Genomic DNA, 19,798 nt, shown 5'->3' with positions numbered 1-19,798 from the left:
CAAACTAAAAAAAAATCCTGCGTAAAATCAAACATGCCAGATAATTATTTTGAAAGCTTTGAAAAAACAATTTCACGTGCCCAAAAGTTCCAAATCAAATTTTGTTGTTTTGTGAATATGTTGGGTAAGGGGCAGTGTTGGACGTCGTGAAATTTTATGGAACAAATTTGAACAACACACGGCAATCCTTATCAGCACTCATCCATGGACAGTGACCTTCTAGTTTCAAGAGAAGTATAAACTTCGGCAAAAAACACGTGTGTGGATATTCTTCGACGGCGTTTCTCGGGTGGACATTTACTTTTGTCATGTATGAAGACGAGTTTACACTTCTTGTGGGCCTTCGCCAATGGACGATCAAATTCTTCCACGTCATCGTGATTTGGAAATTATGAATATATATAAAAATATTAAAAATATATTAAATTAAAGTAAATAAAAAATAAAAAAAATATTTGTTTTTAAATACTTTTAAAATGTAAAAATAAACAGAATTTATGTCACCGTTACCAATTAATATGTAAGGTTTGACATTTTAGAAATCAATAAGCAGGAATCGAAATCTAAATATACTAAATTTTTTAAAAATATCTTTTATTAAAAATTTATCAAATTTATGTTATGGAATAAAAAGTATATATATATATAAGGCTAAATTGAGCCTTTTATAATTTACTCATTTTTTTTATTTGATCTTTTTTTTTTCTTACTTGCTTTTGTTCTTTCATAAATTACTTTATATTCTAGATCAAATGAATTTCTCAATTCAAATAAAAAATCAAACTACCCTCATATAATAAATCATAAATTTCCACAAACAATAAATCATAATCTCCCTATACATGATCTCTCTCTCCTCGTGGCTATCTAAATTCAAATCAAGTTGCTAATCTGGTGTTTTTATTTAAATTCTTTTCTCTTTTCTTGTTTTGAACTAACAAAATCCTTGTAATTTTTTAGTAGGCAAAGCATAAAAGCATGGCAGCCCATCAAATATAATGGAAGTTTGTGAGTTTTAGGGTTTGAATTATTGGATTTAAGGTTGAATTTTAGGTTTTATCTTTTAAATCATTATAAAAAAGGATCTTATAATGTATAACAAAAGATAAATAAGATCATTGAAGAAATGGCTTAATTTTGGTAACTAGTACATAGATTTTTCAGGCATTTTAATATTTTTTCTTATCTTTATGTAAAAATGAATAACCCAACAGCTTGAGACGGCACTATCACATTGGAAACTTGAAAGTTGAAGGATGTTCACCCTCTATAGGCTGTAACACAAATTAAGCCGACAAGGTATTTCAACTTTCCATGATCGACTATATTCGTTCTACTCTATTTAAAATTGAAAATCACATGGCACATATTTTGAAAAAAATGGTGTACGGAATTAAAAAAAATAAATCTTGTTAATTTTTCAAACTTATAATTTAAATCACTAGACTAGAAATATCAAATATAAAAAAAATTTAAAACTCAATTCTCAATTAATTAAATGTTAAAGAATTAAATTGAAAAAAAAATCAATTATATAAAATAATGAAAATAATTAAAGTAATGAGGATAAAAATTTCAAAAATAAAATAAAATTTATTTTATATTAAAAAATGAAATTAAAAATAATAATTTTAAAAGATAACCTTCAAAAATTATAAAGGTCCTTAACATAGTTTGCAGGGGCAAAATTATAATTCTACCCTACTTGTTTTTTTTTTTGTAGCCACCAGTGGGCGGCACACTATCCATCACCAGCTGCAAGCCTAGTAACGATAACTAACGTTGCCGTTGCAAGCACAGGCAGCAACACGAGGCTGTGGCCTTGCACATCGTCATCCCTTACTAGCCCCTGTGTCAGGCCATACGCGCCAGCTAGCATTGTCGCATGTGGAGATGCCCCCCCCCTCCCCAATTTGTTTTTTAGAAAATTACCTTGATCATTTTGTGGTTTGATCTTTATTTGACTCTGCAAACTAGTGTTTTTTTAAAATTTACATTTTATACCCTGAATTTTAAAGATAGATAGCACATTACATCATCGGTAGTTGGCGCAAAAAAAAATCAACAAAAAATATCTCTATTATATTTTAAATAATGAAGACCAATGAAGCCTAAAAACAGCCAAAAATAAAAGGGGGGCTTTTTTTTTTTTTTTGTAAAAACAACATTTTTCAATGTTTCCAAAAATACCATAAATTTTAGTTTTTAACAAGATCTCCACTTTCCCCAGCTACTTCCGTACATAATCAGCCATTATTTACCAAGAAAAGAATCCAGCAACCAACCTTCACAAGCCCAACATATCCTTCCCATAATTCTATATCAAATAAACCTGTAAAGATTTCACAAGCCCCGCAGCCAATTTTCACTATAAATCACAAAATATCTTTTATCTTTTTTACCATAATTTCATAGATAAACTTGTCAGAATTCCATAATCCATACAACCAGCCAATTTTCACCATAACTTATCAACAACATCTTTTCTCTTTTCACCGTAATTCCATTAAATAAGCTTGTAATCAACCTCTTCCATTCCGGTGGTTTTCATTCTATCAACGTCCAACTCTGGTGGTTCTTTCAGCCTCAAAGGTTTTGTCAACTAACTCGTCTTCTCCTTTGTTGTAGATGTGTTCATAACCAGTTTTGCTTTTGTCGAATTTTTAAAACGCTTCTGGTCTGAAGCTGAAAAATGTTTTTTTGGAAAATCCGCCTCGGGCCTGGCCCATTAATACAGGTAACGGTTTTCCCCCATTAGTAGGTATAAATGAATGGAATTAAGCGGGGTCGAATGTACAAACTACAAATGAAGCTTGTGTTTCGTAGTTGAGTCATGTGTTTGACAAACTTTATTAATAATATTTTAAAATCTCTTTTAATATTTTAAAATTTTTAATTAAAATTATATTATAATACAGTATCAAAATTTTATTGACCGGATGATTATGAATTTAAATCTTTTTACTCTATTTTATTTCATAAAATCAAACACAAAATAATATAAATTTTAAAAAAAATAATATAAATTATATCTTAAAGTCTCATTTATTAATTTAAATTTTTAATTAAAATGTTTTTTGATATATTATAATGACATATACATTCAATATAGGAAAGAACAAATTAAATTGATCTTTATAAACAACATACTTACATGTATAGTATTTTCAAATAGCACAAACTCTAGTTTTATATGATGTGATATTTAACATCTATCAGCTTATAAATAATAGTGAATTTAAAGTGAAAGAAATGTATAATAATATTAACATATTAATTACCATCCTTATAATAATTTTTATTGTAACTAATAAGGGTTCTATTTGAGTGAAAGAGTCAATTGGAGCATTTTATTTATCTTGACTTTCATTATTAACTCATATTTTCTTTCTAGACTTAATACATATTACTCGGGCCCACACTTTGCTATGGGATGGATCAAAATCCAGTCACTGCATTATTAAAAATGCAAGTGTCGCTATTTTTTATACGCATGATAAAATATTTGAAATGAAAAATAAAAACATAATTAGTATATTAAATCAAATTAATTGATAAATAAGTAGGTGTGGCCTTTTTTACCTCACTGGTCAAGAGTAAACTGATCACTCTACCCAGATAGCAATCTGATTATAAAAAGAAATTTTATGTCGTTGTTGTTTTCACGTGTGCCAAACCCTAGCTCAAATGTAAAATAACAAAATGTTAAATAGTTAAAACACAAAAACATTCAAGGAGTAAAATGAAAAAATGATGATACATTGTATTGACTCCTGAAATTGACGACTGTAATTTATAGACATGATCATGATGATTTAACTCAATTAGACAATTTGTCTCTTTCTTTTTCCTTCACTTATCCTCTCTGGGCTTTCATCGGGTATCAATTGACACTGAGTTGGATTAAAAAATGGAAGATTAAATCTAAAAAATAAATAAATATTTAATAATAAAATTGAAAAAACATTAACTTAAAAAAAAACAAGTAAGCTTAATTTCCAACTAATTTAATATTGAAGGATGAAATCGTAAAAAATAAATTTTTGCCAAATAAATAAGAATTGTAATAAAAAGAATGAGGATCAAGTCACGTAAAAAAAAAAGACGAGGGGGGATGGAATTGTAAAAACAAAATCCAATCCTAAAAATCATTCAAAACAAAATAAACAGCAATCAAAATAATATATGGACTAGATTTGATAGATAAAAAATTAAATGGAATAAAATTGAAAAAATAAATAAATATTAAAGGATAAAACTAAATAAAAAAACATTAGCTAAAAAAAAGAGAAAAAAACCCAAGCAAACTCGGGTCTCCTAAACATAAGTTAATCTTTTAAACTTGTAACCCTGCGGAATCATAAACCCAAGTTTAATCAAGAAGTTTGATTCCTGATTAATTTAAATTTGGAGGATGGAAATTGAAAAAAAAAACTAGATTACAAAAAAACTTGTAAAAAAAAATAATTATAATAAAATAAATAAGGATCAAATCACATGGAAAAAGGAATAAAGGAGGATGAAAATTGTAAAAAAAAAACATCAATCCTAAAATTTATTTAAACCAAAATAAATAGAAATAAAAAAATGAATTAGATCTGGCAAATAAAAAATTTCAAGGAGGATGAAATTGAAAAAAAAAAGATATTGAATGATGAAACTAAAAAAAATACTTTTTTTTTTAAAGCAAATATGGATAAATCTCCTAAACTCAGGTTAATTTTTAATTTTAACTCATGTAATTTTAAATTGAGTTCAATCAAGAAACTTAATTCTCAACCAATTTAATTTTCAGCGGATGAAATCACAAAAAAAAAATTAAATTAAAAAAAATTTCCAAAAAAATAATTGTAATAAAAGGAAGGAGAATCAAACTGCATCGGAAAAAATAAAATAAATGATGACAATTGTAAAAAACATTAACCTCTCGAAATTATTCAAACCAAAACAAAGAAGGATAAAATATAATAAATAAAAAATTAAAAAAGATGAAATTAAAAAAATTAAATTTTAAAAACCATTTCAAATAAAAAATACTAATCAAAAGAATATGAATTAAATCCGAAAAAAAAAAACAAATTGAATGGACTACTTTAAAAATCTAGAGTGACATGAACAAGAATTAAGGTGAAGAGGGGAAAGGAAAAAAAAAGGTCAACAAGGAATCTCCTTATTGATCGCAGAACGTCATCGCACGCGTTACCTAAAAGCAATGGAGTGTCTGAAGCATTAGCTCATGCATTGCATGTGTTAGCTAATTTTTTTTTTTATTAATATTTTTTATTTATTAAAAGATTAAATTTCTCCATACTCAACGTAACTGTAACAAAACAAACAAGGGTGAAAAGATAAAATAATTCCTGGAAGTCAATTTATTAATTTTTGCTTTCTAACAATATTTTTGTCATTGGAATGTGCTAACCATAAGGAAAAGATGAAAACCACCCTGAGCGATAATTTATTATGTTTTGTTTTTCAAGAGTTATTTAATAATTGCACTGTGTTGAAAAAAACAAAAAGACTTATTTATTCATAATGAATTTCATAATAACTAATGGACAACAATAAGGCCATCGATTATTTTTTTTGTGTGTGAGGAGCAAAATGATAATTATATAGTTTTCAATGAATAGTGAAGTGTGTCCACAGTCTACAATAATTTTTCCTTCCTTTTTAGTTTTTAATTCGTGTCTAAAGTCTAAACAAAAAACAATGCAATGGTTTCACCATACATTATTTCATCGTAAAAGTGATTTCGAGATGCATTTAAGTGAGGAAATAAGTAAATTCGTCCTACTAGATCATATGACGGAAATAATCATTGATTAAGAAAATTCTGCTTTATTGTATATTTGTACGGAATTAATATCTCAATAATATTTATAAACATCGTCAAGCACTGGTGAACATCAGTGGCTATCAGCTGGCCTGCAATCGAACATATCATATATGTACGGTTGAAATAATGTTTTTTCTTTTAAATTTTTAATTTTTTTATATATATTTTAATATTATTTTAACGTGTTGATTTTAAAAATAATTATTAAAAATAAAAAAATTATTTTAATATATTTTTAAATAAAAAATACTTTAAACTATAATTATTATTACAATTTCAAATAGGAATTGCAAAAGTAGAGATTTTCATAGATTTAGGAAGCGTTTGTAACTGTTTTGGCAAATTTTAATTTTTTTTTACTAAAATTGAGTTATGGTTGTACTTTTTGGATCGTTTTGATGTGCTGATGTCAAAAATGATTTTTAAAAAATGAAAAAAACATCATTTGCATGTATTTCGGCACGAAAAACTATTTGAAAATCAACCGCTACCATACTACCAAACACGCTCTTAACATACTCGCTTTGAGAAATCAATCTCTTTCTCGATATATTTTTTTTTTTTGTTTTTTGTTTGACTGTTACACTGCCTATCTACTTTTTCCTTTTACCTTTCGATACAAATTTTGCAATGATGATTCCAAAAGCGAGCACAAACAAGAAAGTAAATTGGTCAAGTTAAAAATAAAAAATGGTTAGCCGTTGAAGTAGTTGAGATCTTATTTCGAAAAATCTAGCCGCCACTTCTTTTGAAGAGGCCCTTCTGCATGTGCTTTTTTTTTTTTTATATTATTATTATTATTATATCCAATAAAGATTTAAATTTCATTTTAAAATACAGTTAAAATTATTTTTTAAAATATTTTTTACTTAAAAATATATAAAAATAATAATATTATTTTTATTTTTTAAAATTTATTCTTAACATCAACACATCAAAACAATATAAAATTTAAAAAAAATATCAAAATTTTCAAAAACATGTTAAACCACAATACCAAACAAAATTTTAATGTGTACTGTTACTAATAGCTTTGTGCCATGTTAATGGATAAATTACCATACAAATATTTATTGTAATAACATTTTCTAAAGTATTGAAGTTTTCTTTTTAAAGATGGCAGGTGTATTTGTAAATTAAAAGGTTAAATGTTACTGGAGAGAGGGAGAAAATCATTTAATTATTAATAATAATTGGTGACAGATAATTAAAAATTAATTCAGTGTGTATTCAAAGACAAAAAAAGAAGAGAGATAAACAAAAAAAAAAAAGTAATAATATTGCTTGGAGGGTAAAGAGGTCAAAATTTACCCTCCAAAAACACCAATTTTTGGGTGGTAATGATACCCCCTTAATAATTCGTCTCCTAAAATTGAACTTAATTTTTTTAATTAATTATATATTGATGAAAGTTTAGAAAGAATTGTAATTCATGATGTTAGTGGACCAAAGAAAATTAAACGAAAAAAATGAAAACTCAAGAATGCTGAACAAAAGAACAAAAGGAGATTGTGTTTTGTTTTCATCTATCTCGTGTGTGAACAAAAAACAACTCTCTTGTTCATTCTTTTTTTTGAAGAATATATGATACTATTTATTTATGCTTGGTATTGCAAGGGATCTCATGGAATAATATCAAAAACCATGCTCAATTTATTTTAAATACTTTAGTGGCTAATATGATTCTATTCACTTAATTGGAAAAAAGAAAGATCTATATGGTTATTTATGTGCTAAGATCAACTACTTCACTCCGGTTAATCTTTGAGTCAACTTTTCATTTATTATCCTTCTACCCCAAGTCAAAACCTAAGTAACCTGCTTGGTATCCTCAGAACAATAATGAAATATCATGCCATACCTCCAAAGTGCCATTATTTGTTGCAACTTTTGGGTTTGCCTTGTTGGAGGTTTTTCTACAGTGTAATCTATGGAGCTCTAGTAAGTTTAGTGAAAGTGCAAAAATAGAGTTTTTGGAGAAAGAAAATGGTGAAATTGTGGAATTTAGGAGTCAATAATGATATTTATATTTTCTATAAACTTGTAAACTCGAGGAAAAAATCTTGATTTTTTATAATTTTGATTTGATTTATCAATTTTGTACAAGTTAAGTTTAATTTTATTAATTTTCAAAATATTAATTTAAGTTCACGTGTTAAATATATATTAGCTCATAAAATTATATATTATTATTAGTTCACCCATAATTTTAACAATAATAACAAGAAAGCACAGCAATTTTATTAGTTCGCCCAAATAACTATAGATGTTGTCTTTAAAGGGTATTTTTAGAGGGATTTATAAAAAGTAATCTGTGTCATAAATTTAAAATCAACAAAACACAATGCTAAGAAAAGAAGAAAAAGAAAAGGATCAATAATGCATAAAATTCGAAGATTATAGATTTGCTTTCCTTTTTAAGAAGGGATAAGTTTAGAAAGTTTGATAAAATAACTTCTATAAAAAAACGCTGAAAGTTATATATATATATATATATATATATATATATATATATATATATATATGACTTGATGAATAAAAAATGGTTTTGCACTCCATACAAGTTAGTTATTTTGAATTGATACTGGCTGTATTTTTCCAAAACAAACCTAGGAAGGGGGCGAGGCTGTCCGGATCGGATGGTTTGAAAATACAACTCGAAAGACCGCATTGTGCCGTTGCCTATCACCACATCCCCACCACGTGACTTACCCTCACTAAACATTTGAATTCGGACTTGAAGCGCCTTTCCCTTAATTCCACTTCAATAATTAATCAATTCCATCCCCCAGCACACCCTTTCAAAAAAACACAACCCCACTCTCTCCTTTCCTTCATTCATGTCTTTCTCTCTGATAATCTAAACCTCAACAATAAGAAAAAAAATCCTAATTTCTCCATCTCCTTCAGGTAGCTCACAGATCTCTGTTTCATCAATTCATGCGTTACCCTAAATGTTAGCGTGGATTTAAATCTCTCCTTCTTTCTCTTGTTTCTCTAACGTCATCGTGCATTTGATTTTAATCTGGCTTGTGGTTTCAATACTGGATATGGTTTAGGTTTTCGTGCCCGAATCGATTTTGAAAAAAACAGAGATGGAGAACTCGGAGTGCGTGAGAGTTGCAGTAAATATTCGGCCGTTGATCACACCAGAGCTTCTCAATGGTTGTACAGACATCATCACCGTTGTTCCTGGAGAGCCGCAGGTATCGTATCGCCCTTCTCTCCTTTTCAAATCTCATTGTCGTACATTTTCCAGGTTTCAATAATTAATACCGTTAAATATCTGATTTTATTTGTTAAATTGACTGTTTGCTTAAAAAAAAAATTCAGGTTCAGATCGGTTCGCATTCGTTCACTTACGATTACGTGTATAAGAGCACGGCGTCACCTTCTTCAGATATTTTCAACGATTGTGTTGCTCCACTGGTAGAGGCACTTTTAAATGGCTACAATGCCACCGTCCTTGCATATGGCCAGGTCCAACGTCTAATTTGTTTGATGGATTTATTTTGTTTGCTAGTCTGTGTATATTTATGATTTTAACACGGGGTGTCTTGTTTGTTAAAAATTAGACTGGTTCGGGGAAAACGTATACTATGGGGACTAGCTATACTGGAGAAGGAAGTAATAGTGGGATTATACCGAAAGTAATGGATAGTATATTTAAGAAAGTGGAGACTGCTCAAGAATCGACAGAGTTTTTGATACGGGTTTCATTTATTGAGGTAAAATGTGCTTCAATGCAAAAACTCTGTGTACTTGTTGTAAAGCCATCTGCTAATTTTCTGATGGTAAATGAACAGATATTTAAGGAAGAGGTGTTCGATTTGCTCGATCCCAATTCGGCAGTTTTCTCTAAAGCCGAAGGGGTGAATTCTGCAAAGCCTGCGGTGCCTGCTAGAGTACCAATTCAGATAAGAGAAACAGTAAATGGAGGGATCACGCTTGCTGGTGTCACTGAAGCAGAAGTTAGAAATATAGAGGAGATGGCATCTTACTTGTCGCGTGGGTCTCTATGTCGTGCAACTGGCAGTACTAACATGAACAGTCAATCGAGGTGTGGATTTCACCATGTCATTACTCTAACTTAGTTTTTGTCATTGTTCTGTCATATGGTTGGTTTCAAAGAGCTCATGGTTTCAAACGGTTGATGAATAAGCCTTTTCTGACCTGTTTTTACTTGAAGTTGTCTAATCCCACCAAAAGAACTAAACATGTGTAATGCAATTGTTGTTATCTCTTTGCACTTTTCTTTGCTAATTTTCTCATCTAAATTTACTATTTTAAAGACTTGTTGCATTGTTTCCAGTCGCTCACATGCTATATTTACAATTACCATGGAGCAAAAGAAAATTTCTTCCTGTCCAAGCGGAGTAAATAATGATGAATTCGGTGATGACATGTTATGTGCAAAACTACACTTGGTTGACCTTGCTGGATCAGAACGTGCAAAAAGAACAGGAGCAGATGGCATGCGTTTCAAGGAAGGTAGTCCCATTGTTTGTTATAATGCTGACAATGAGAATTCCTGATATGATTCAACAGGAATGCTTAAAGTGCAATGGTGGCCTGCAATGTTTGTTTTATTTTGTTTATCTTGTTAAAAAATTTGATGATTTTTCGTGTTTTAGGCATCCATATCAATAAGGGTTTGCTGGCCCTTGGAAATGTGATAAGTGCATTGGGTGACGAGAAGAAAAGGAAAGAAGGGGGCCATATTCCTTATCGCGACAGCAAGTTGACACGCTTGTTACAGGTAAAGGAGTTAGTTAATGTTGATCTAAGCCTCTAATATCTATACAAAATCTTGTAACTTTTGTGGTTCATGATCATATGATTTCTTAAATATATGGGTTAATTGTTTATTAAAAAAGGCAAGAAAACATAAATAAAAGCTATAAATGATGGATCATTTGCGATATTGCGAAATAGTTTTGGGAGATTTCATTGACTGCAGAAAATGTAAGCTTTACATGGTGATTGCTTTTGGTTTAAAGTATGAATTCTCTCATGATAGAAGCTTGCTTATTGCTGTTACTGGAATCTGAATTTCTAGGATTCTTTGGGAGGAAACAGCAAAACGGTGATGATTGGTATGCCATTTATTATCTTTATGCATCGCAATCCTTGAAGTTTACTTTTGCATTTTATATTTCTCCCTTCAACAATTTGATTGTCGTATTATTATAGCATGTGTTAGCCCTGCTGACACAAATGCGGAGGAGACCTTGAATACTTTGAAATACGCAAATCGTGCTCGCAATATTCAAAACAAAGCAGTGGTAATTTTGCCTTCTTCACTTGTTTTTTGTGTTTTGTTTTGTCTTGCCTTTCTTTTCATGTTCGTGACATTTCCCCCCTTGTTCTTAGGTCAACCGTGATCCAATGTCTGCTCAAATGCAGCGAATGAGAAGCCAAATTGAGCAATTGCAGGCTGAACTGTTATTTTATCGTGGTGATGCAACCATCCCATTTGACGAGCTTCAGGTACATCAATTTGCGATAAATAATACCCACATCTGCTCCTTGTCTTCTAAATTCAACTACTTAATGATATGTGTTCTTTTAGATACTCAAACACAAAGTATCATTGCTTGAAGGGAGTAATGCTGAACTACAACGAGAGCTTCATGAAAGACAACTCACCTGCGAACATTGGAATCAACGTGCTGTCGAAGCTCAGGTTATTAAGTTTGTGTGTTACTTTAATTATTATCCTTCTTGTAATGTTTATTTTGCATCGATTACAACTGAGTCAATATTTCAGGTTGAAAAGGACAAATTGATAATGCAAATTGAATCAGCTCGAAATGGTAAATCATGGGATGAGATTGACTCCAGTACAAGTCAGGTTAGTGTGAATTGATTGATGCAGTCTTATTGTAGCTTTGGAGATACAAAATTCTTTTATGACACAGTTTTAAAGCATCTTTCAGGATTATGATTTAGTGAAAAAGTATGTATCAAAAATTCAAGAGTTAGAAGGAGAGCTGCTGCATTTGAAAAACTTGTCCAACTCGAAGTGTATTCAATTTGTTGATTATATCAACTCAGATGATGAGAGGTTTGGCTCAAAAAATGCTTTGTTACAATCTCTAAATGAGTTTTCATCCAATTCTGACACAAAAGCAGCAGACATTTCAGGTAACATATAAGAAATTCTAACTCATTTTGTTGTGCGATTGTTAGTTTTCTTATTTTATATTATTGAAAAGTCTTTTCTCCTTTTTTGTATTTCATTTCATGATGAACACTCCAATTGAATTACTTGGTAAATTTGTTTTTTGGTTGTTGAATACTTAATCTTTAATGTTGGTAATGCTGGTCTCATGTGCGACAAAACCATGCATATTTTTTTTAAATCTGGCAGCTTTATGGGTAGGTCACACAAAATCATTAGTTAGAGAAGCTATACCTTCGATAACTATTAATGCTCAGCATCGTTTTATTTGCTGTTTCTGTTTTTTCTATTCAACTTTGCATTTTATTTTCACCAATGAGATGTAGCTGTATAAAATTGTTGAAATCATTTTCCTTTGATTCAAATACAGATGAAGTTGAAGATGAGGAAAAAGAGCTAGAACATTCTTCTCTTCAAGAAAAATTGGACTGGGAGCTGAAAGAATTGGACAGAAAACTTGAACAAAAGGAGGTAAAGGCAGCTCAACTATTTTTTGTATAATTTTTCCTTTCCACTCCTGTGCTGTCAAAATTAGATGTAATATCTACCGCTAACTACTTTTTGACTACTGCTGCTGTTTTCTGCTCAATAAACGACCTGCCAGTTCTTGAGGTGGAAGAAGATTTTGAACCACAAAAGTCTCATTCATGAGCAACCGCACACAAAAGTTTCTAATTAAGCCGCAAAAGAAACTCTTACTAGTTCTGACATAAATTAAATATAGGACTAGTAGGTGTATATGATTCTTTATGTTTTGACTGTCTAGGACCTGCAATTCCTTATTTTTATTCTACAATTTGTTGGCATTTTGAGCACTGCCCTTCATTCCCTTTTCCTTTAATTTTGAAGGCTGAAATGAAGCGTTTTACAAGTGTGGATACTTCAGTTCTTAAGCAACATTATGAGAAGAAAGTTCATGATTTAGAACAAGAAAAGAGGGTTTTGCAGGTGCGTTTGTAATACTAGACATGTGTTTCCAGTCTTTCAAGGTTCATGTTTGTATATTAATCCGTCTTTGTTGTCAATGCACAGAAAGAGATTGGGGAATTGAGATGCAATCTTGTCAATATATCATCTACTTCTGATGACGGTGCTAAAAAATTAAAGGATGAATATCTTCAAAAGTTGACAGTCCTTGAGGCACAGGTGAGTCTGCAGAGACTTATACTGTCAGTTGCAATTATTCTCGGATTCATATTCTGCTTTGCAGGTTGCAGAGTTGAAGAAGAAACAAGATGCTCAAGCTCAATTATTGAGACAAAAACAAAAGAGTGATGAGGCTGCAAGACGACTGCATGAGGAGATTCAGAGAATCAAGACTCAAAAGGTGCGATTTTGTTAGACAAAAGGTTTGTTTATAGTTATTTTAAGTTACAATTCCTTTAATCACAGTATTAATGTGCCTATTTGTTTCCAGGTCCAACTTCAACATAAGATCAAGCAAGAATCTGAGCAATTCAGGTTATGGAAGGCATCGAGGGAAAAAGAAGTTCTTCAGGTGCATAAAGGAAAAAAATTGTCTGTCCTTAAATATTTAATGTATGATTTTATCAAATTTTGTACGATCATAATTTACAAATCTTAAGATAAAATATTTTTCTTATAAAGAGGATTGTATTTATCACAGATGTAAAAAAGCTAGTATAAAACAATATTTTCCTTTATAACGCTAGATATCTTTTCATTCTTCTCCTTAGAAATGTTATTGTTAAAGGAAATTGTATTTATCCTAGATCCTCGATGTTGCTTTCATGCCTCCGTAGATTCTAAATGACACGGAAATTAATTCTCTTTGGATCACATTTTTTATTCATTACCAGCTTAAGAAAGAAGGCAGGAGAAATGAGTACGAGATGCACAAGTTGTTAGCTTTGAATCAAAGGCAGAAAATGGTAATTGATGTACATTTAGAACGCTATTTCTAATTTACAGAAGTATTCTACTGACTTTTGTTATTTTGAAACAGGTGCTACAAAGAAAGACAGAAGAAGCTTCTATGGCTACAAAAAGGCTAAAAGAGCTTTTAGAATCAAGAAAGATTGGTCGGTGGATTTACTACTTCCTCCCCTCCCTTTTGTTTTCTGTAAACTATATTTTGTTGAAAATTTAGTTTCCTATACTACAGGTGTTGGAAATGGCAATGGCCCTGGAATTCAGGTACTACTTTTAGTCTTAAGACAGAATTATGCATTTTGAATGTGCATAAATAAATAATTGTTAGGCTTTGGTTTGTTATTTTTCTGAGACTTGCTCCTAACACAATTTATTTTCAATGTGAAGGCTTTGATGCAGGCAATTGAGCATGAGCTTGAAGTCACATTACGCATACATGAAGTACGTTCTGAGTATGAGCGTCAACTGCAAGAGTGAGTCACTGATTTTGCATCTTGACTTCATGCATATTCTGTAAAAATCTTCAATTCATTTCCTTTTAAATTTATTTCTCTGTGTGAATATTTGTATCTTCATCAGTATACAGTAAGAGGATGAACTTGATTTGTTACCTTGATTATTTTGCTATATATTATCCAAATGAAGGACAACTTTGAGGCTGCCTATCAGTGCTCTTCCACGCTAGCTAATTCAAGTAAATCCTCTTGTTATTTCAGGAGAGCTAGAATGGCCAACGAAGTTGCAAGGTTGAAGGAAGAAGCAGGGATACTTAAACAAACTAATTCAAGGTGATTCATTTTCTCCATCTCGATTTCCCTTCATGGCCTCTTATGACTTTATGTTAACATTAAGTTTGAGGAAGTTAACAATTAGATAATTGGCTTTAACAATGCAGTGATTGCTCGCCAGCGATGTCTCCTGGAGCTAGAAATTCGAGGATTTTTGCTCTTGAAAACATGCTTGCTGCTTCTTCTAGCACCTTGGTTTCGATGGCATCACAATTGTCAGAAGCAGAAGAGCATGGACGGGGCTTTAGTGGAAGAGGACGTTGGAATCAAGTTCGGTCACTTGCTGATGCAAAAAACGTGATGAGTTATTTGTTCAATATAGCATCCTCCACCAGGTGATGACCTTCTTCAGTTTTATTTTTCTGAGTTTCTTAATTCAAAATATTTGATCAGAGTTTTATTATCTGGATTGGCTAGCTTCTTTTCAGTGTAACGTGAACAGGGCTCTGCTTTTACATGTTGCGTGTAATTGATTTATCCGGATTACTCCTATTTTTTTAGGTGCTTGTTGCGAGATAAAGAAGTTGACTGCAGAGAAAAGGATACTGAAATAAGAGATTTGAAGGAAAAAGTGGTGAAACTGACTAGTCTGGCCAGGCATCTTGAAATGCAGAAGGCAGAACTCTTTCATCAAGTGAAGTTACAGGTTAGCTCTATTCAATTACTTGTTCCTTAATCTGGTTTAGAGTAACACAGCAGATTTAAAAGGAAAAGTTGAATATCAGTCTCGCTTATGGTCCTTAATATGCATTATATCAGTGACCTGAGCTATGCTGTGTGTAGGATTAATTTTTCGTTTAATGTAATCTAGGCATTGCTAACGTTTTTCCAGCAGGAAAAAAAAAAGTGCAAGGGTTGATTCAATGTAACTTGGTTACTTTGTTTGGTCCAAAAACAACATAAACAACCTTTAAAAACATAGTTTGACCCAAAAAAGATATTTTTTTTTAAATACTAAGATAACAACATGTTACATTAACTGAGGTTAACCTGTGAAATCCGTGACTTGATCATGAAACAATGAAAACCTCATATAAAGCAAATCAAAATAAATTATAAAACGTAATTCATAATCAATCTAATGTTAAAAGATGAAATAAAAAAAAAAACAATTAAAAAAATCCAAAGAAAAACTTGAGAAACGTACTAAATTTACGATCCGAATTATGAGACCAAAATAACCTAGTGTTATTAAAGGCGCTAAAAAATACCAAGCCTGGAAAATACTCGAGGTGCTCGCCCAAATGAATTTAACCTGTATAATATATAAATCTAAAATATATACCAATTAAGATTAGATTATTAGAAAATCAAAAGAAAATATAAAATATCATAATATAATCATATAAAATTATATTTTTCACCTTTAAAACAAAACAAAATAATTTAAAATATAATATAGATGTACTTCCATGCAAGATCTCTCTTCTTGTTCTTTAATATTCTTCACTTGCTATTTTTTTATTAGCGAAATGTAAAAAAAACAAGGACATGAAAACATTAAAATTACACAAATAAAAATATTGGTCCAACACATCTAGAAGACTTGAAACATATTCTTGTACATTGTAGTATATGTGATCATACAAAATTTTTAAAAACATTTTATGTTCTGTCGACATGGTTTAGAAAGTACTTGAGTAAGTTCTTTTCAAGAATTTAAAATTTAAATTAATTTTACATATTAAAAAATCAATTTTAGTTGATAGTCTCAAGCAAACAATTAAGGCTGGTTATGTGTATATATATATTGAGTCTTTTATTTTTTATACAAAAAAATAGAAACCAAAAGCAGCGATGCTGTTGTGACAATACTGAGATAATCTCATAAAAAATCAAAATAAATTATGTTTTATTAATTAATTGACAATCAAAGTTTTTGTTTTTGTTAATTAATTGTATGTGGTCTAAGGATATACAATAATGCATTATTGACGTCAACCTGATTGGCACGGATCACTATAGTTTTATCTTACATCCATATGCATGTAAGGTGGAAATGATTTGATTGATTGCTTTAAAATGATCCGACGATAATTCTTTGATGACTTGTATTGCTTTCACTCACTTGTTAAATTGGGGAAAGGGGAGAAGTGGATACATAATGCAAGGCTGAAAGGTTTGCTACCCAAGATAAGATAGATGGAAGCAACATTTTCTGGTAAATAGTATTTTAGGGTGGTTTTGCTAGTAAATATGACTTGCATCATTAGAAATTGTCATATGACCAAACACATATTCCCACGCACGAGGATACACGCAATCTTTCCTTGCAAAGTGATTTAGATGTAAGTGTCCCTGTTTACAAATGGTATCCGTCATTCAGAAGAAATATTCCATCTTTGCAAAAGAATTAGATGGAAACTAATTACAAGATTTGCTAGTAAATAATGGGATGTTTTTATGGACAATTGGAGGTCATCAGTTATTTTTGTATTTTTTTTTTAATGAATATTTCTTGTTTGAATCTCGTTAATATTGCATTTGGCACCTTGGATTTTGTAAAATTTGGTAGATGTTTCGAACTTAGAAAATTCTGTCTTCAATTTCGTATTTCAAACACACTTTCCTACACAAGGATACAAGCTATCGTTCCTTGCAAAGTGATTTAGATGTGAAGTGCCCCCCGTTTACAAATGGTATTCAGTCATTCATAAGACATCTTTAATCTTTGAAAAAGAATCAGATGGTAACTGATGACAAGGTTAGCTAGTATATAATGGGATGGGTATGTAGGGACCATCGGAGGTCATCAGTTATTTTTATAGTTTTTTTTTTATTGAATATTTCTTGCTTGAATCTCGTGAATTGCGTTTGTCCCCTTGGATTTTGTAAAATTAGGTAGATGTTTCTAACTTGGAAAATTCTGTCTTCATCTTCCTATTTCTATTTTGTTCGAACAATCTCTCAATTTATCAAATACTGATTGCATGATCTATTAACAGAGTTCAGCATTGAAAAATTACTCCACCAAAAGTGAGGCCGATTCTGAAGGATGCAAGCTCGACATGCATAGACAGGTATATTTATAGATATATAAGGTTGTATTGCTGGATAGTCTTACAAATGAATTCTTCGCTGTTCCCTAATCCCATAGCCCTTTTCTTTATTTATCGGTTTGTTTGTTCAGGCACCACAAAGCACCCCTATCATATTGGATGATATGGATACATCTGAATCAGAACATTCAGATAATGATTTGATGGATGATGAATGGGTACAATCAGAGAAAGAGGCGACTGATGATGAATGGGTAATGTCAGGGAAGCGGCAGAGAAAGAAAATAAATATAAAAAACAAAGCCCGTTCCAGTACAGGAGATATCCATGATCCTGAAAACTCCAAGTCAGATTGTTCTGGTGACGCAGCCACTGCTGTTCCAGCATGTTGTGCTTGTAGTAAATACTCATTATGCAAGACGTCCAAGTGCCAGTGTCGAGCATCTGGGGGTTGTTGTGGTGCATCGTGTGGCTGCATGCCAAATAAATGTTCTAATAGAGGAGCTACTACAGTTCCAGATTCGGAACTTGGATCTAATGAAACAAATCAGGTCCTTGCTTCTCATGGTGCCATGTTGCTAGAAAGTGCCCTAGTTGAGAAGCCTAGAGAAACAAGTGATGATAGTGTGGTGGGAAGGAAGCCTCTGTCCGATATAGGCAACACGATGGTATGCCCGTTTCGAAGCAATCAATTAGTGATTCCTTTTTTTTGCAAATTCATTGATGCAAATTGGTTTTCTTTTTTCGGGTCAACTCTCATTAGTTTTCCTCTCTCTTTTTTATCGTTATTATCTTTTAATTCATATCTCCTGCAGGCCAAATCCAATGCACCAAACGCAAACCAGAGAAAGAAATGGCGGAAATCAGTAATTCAGCTTGTTCCTGTTCCTCCACCCACCGCAAGATCAGAAAACACCGAAGCTGCCGCCCCCCAAAAGGCTGATGATAATGGTGCAAGCGAAGCAGACATTCCTTTGAAGTTACCTAGGGCTATGCGATCGGCTGCACCAAACACTGCAAGTGAAACAGATAATAGTGCAAGTGAGGCCGGAATTCCTTTGAGGCTACCGAGGGCTATGAGATCAGCCTCACATGGTGGCATCTTTCTGAGAGACAGGAATGCTGATCAAGCAGAAGAATCAATAAATAAAGAGACCGCTGTGCTTCCTACCAGAAGCCCTGCCCGACCGAAAAGAACATCCGATGAGAAAGAGAACTACGGCCGTTAACAAGTATACCAGTACCGTTAAGATTATTTTTGGATGGATTTGTTTGGAAAAAAATTAAGGTCAACATGGAGCTCTATTGGTACCTTGATTGTGTACTCCGCTGTGCTGGGTAATTGTGTAATTGATTTCTTTCTAGAAATCAAACAAGACAGATTCTTAGATTAGGGATTCATATCTGTCTCTCCGATGTGATGCTTTGCTCTCCTATTATTTTGTATGAATTCGTTGTTAATGTCGATACAGATTCATATTTCATTGGCCCATTGAAAGGTTCACCTCTCTTCTCTGAACATTTGATGCCATGGATAGAAATTTAAGCGCATTTTAACAAATGGTAAAAATATTGAAGTTGTTAGTTATCATTTTCTACTTTCAAACAAAATAGATAAAACAAGGAAACCATTTTATTTGGTTATTTTTTTTTTAACAATGAACTGTTGGCTTTATATATTTTTTTATGACATTGGTTTTTAAAAACAAAAAACTGAAAACACGATAATAAACTTCCACTCCAGCTTCTTTTTTTTTTTTTTTTTTTTTTTATCACAATCTATTTAAATCATATAATTCAAAACAATTAGTGAGACTGACAACACAAATCGGTCATGTTATCCTTTTTTAAAAAATATTTTTTTTTAATTGGAAAATGATTTTCCTAATTTATTTCTTAAAACCATTTTTTTTTCAGTTTTCAATGTTTGCAAGGAGATAAAGAATCCTAATTTTGTTACAGATGCTTTATTCTATGTATAAATTTATAATTGTTTTGAAATTTAAAAAGACCTAATATTGTATAAATCATGTTTTTTTTTTTAGATTAAGAATCTAAGTGTATTTTTCATGAAATCTAGCACATCACCAATGTT

At 31.3% G+C, this 19,798-nt stretch overlaps 1 protein-coding gene across 2 annotated transcripts; it reads left to right on the top strand.

The window, feature by feature from the left end:
- Positions 1-8,591: 8,591 nt before the first annotated feature.
- Positions 8,592-19,207, top strand: LOC118031548 (kinesin-like protein KIN-4C). Of its 2 annotated transcripts, none has more exons than XM_035035988.2 (28): positions 8,592-8,749; positions 8,899-9,045; positions 9,173-9,319; positions 9,415-9,567; positions 9,646-9,899; positions 10,152-10,330; positions 10,474-10,598; positions 10,899-10,935; positions 11,033-11,124; positions 11,213-11,329; positions 11,412-11,525; positions 11,610-11,693; positions 11,779-11,986; positions 12,394-12,494; positions 12,873-12,971; positions 13,056-13,169; positions 13,234-13,350; positions 13,441-13,521; positions 13,844-13,915; positions 13,990-14,065; positions 14,149-14,180; positions 14,304-14,389; positions 14,633-14,704; positions 14,812-15,039; positions 15,206-15,350; positions 17,650-17,724; positions 17,835-18,371; positions 18,519-19,207. In XM_035035988.2, exons 2-28 carry the CDS (start codon positions 8,935-8,937, stop codon positions 18,930-18,932), a joined length of 3,870 nt encoding a protein of 1,289 aa, XP_034891879.1. In that variant the 5' UTR covers positions 8,592-8,749; positions 8,899-8,934; the 3' UTR covers positions 18,933-19,207. The 2 variants fall into 2 exon arrangements, with proteins under 2 accessions (XP_034891879.1, XP_073268433.1); XM_073412332.1 differs by having other exon boundaries at positions 8,604-8,795.
- Positions 19,208-19,798: the final 591 nt, after the last annotated feature.

The sequence above is a fragment of the Populus alba genome, chromosome 11 (assembly GCF_005239225.2).
Source record: "Populus alba chromosome 11, ASM523922v2, whole genome shotgun sequence".
Classification (NCBI taxonomy): Eukaryota; Viridiplantae; Streptophyta; class Magnoliopsida; order Malpighiales; family Salicaceae; genus Populus; species Populus alba.
Note: the sequence above shows the minus strand (reverse complement) of the source record. Positions and strands in the feature narration are given on the sequence as shown.

What these genes read in the sequence shown, in the direction of transcription:
- LOC118031548 (XM_035035988.2), top strand. Translation starts at nt 8,935, where the DNA reads ATGGAGAACTCGGAGTGCGTGAGAGTTGCAGTAAATATTCGGCCGTTG. An exon ending in CCGTCCTTGCATATGGCCAG is followed by an intron (nt 9,320 to 9,414) that starts GTCCAACGTCTA and finishes GTTAAAAATTAG; the next exon opens with ACTGGTTCGGGGAAAACGTA. An exon ending in CCGATATAGGCAACACGATG is followed by an intron (nt 18,372 to 18,518) that starts GTATGCCCGTTT and finishes TATCTCCTGCAG; the next exon opens with GCCAAATCCAATGCACCAAA.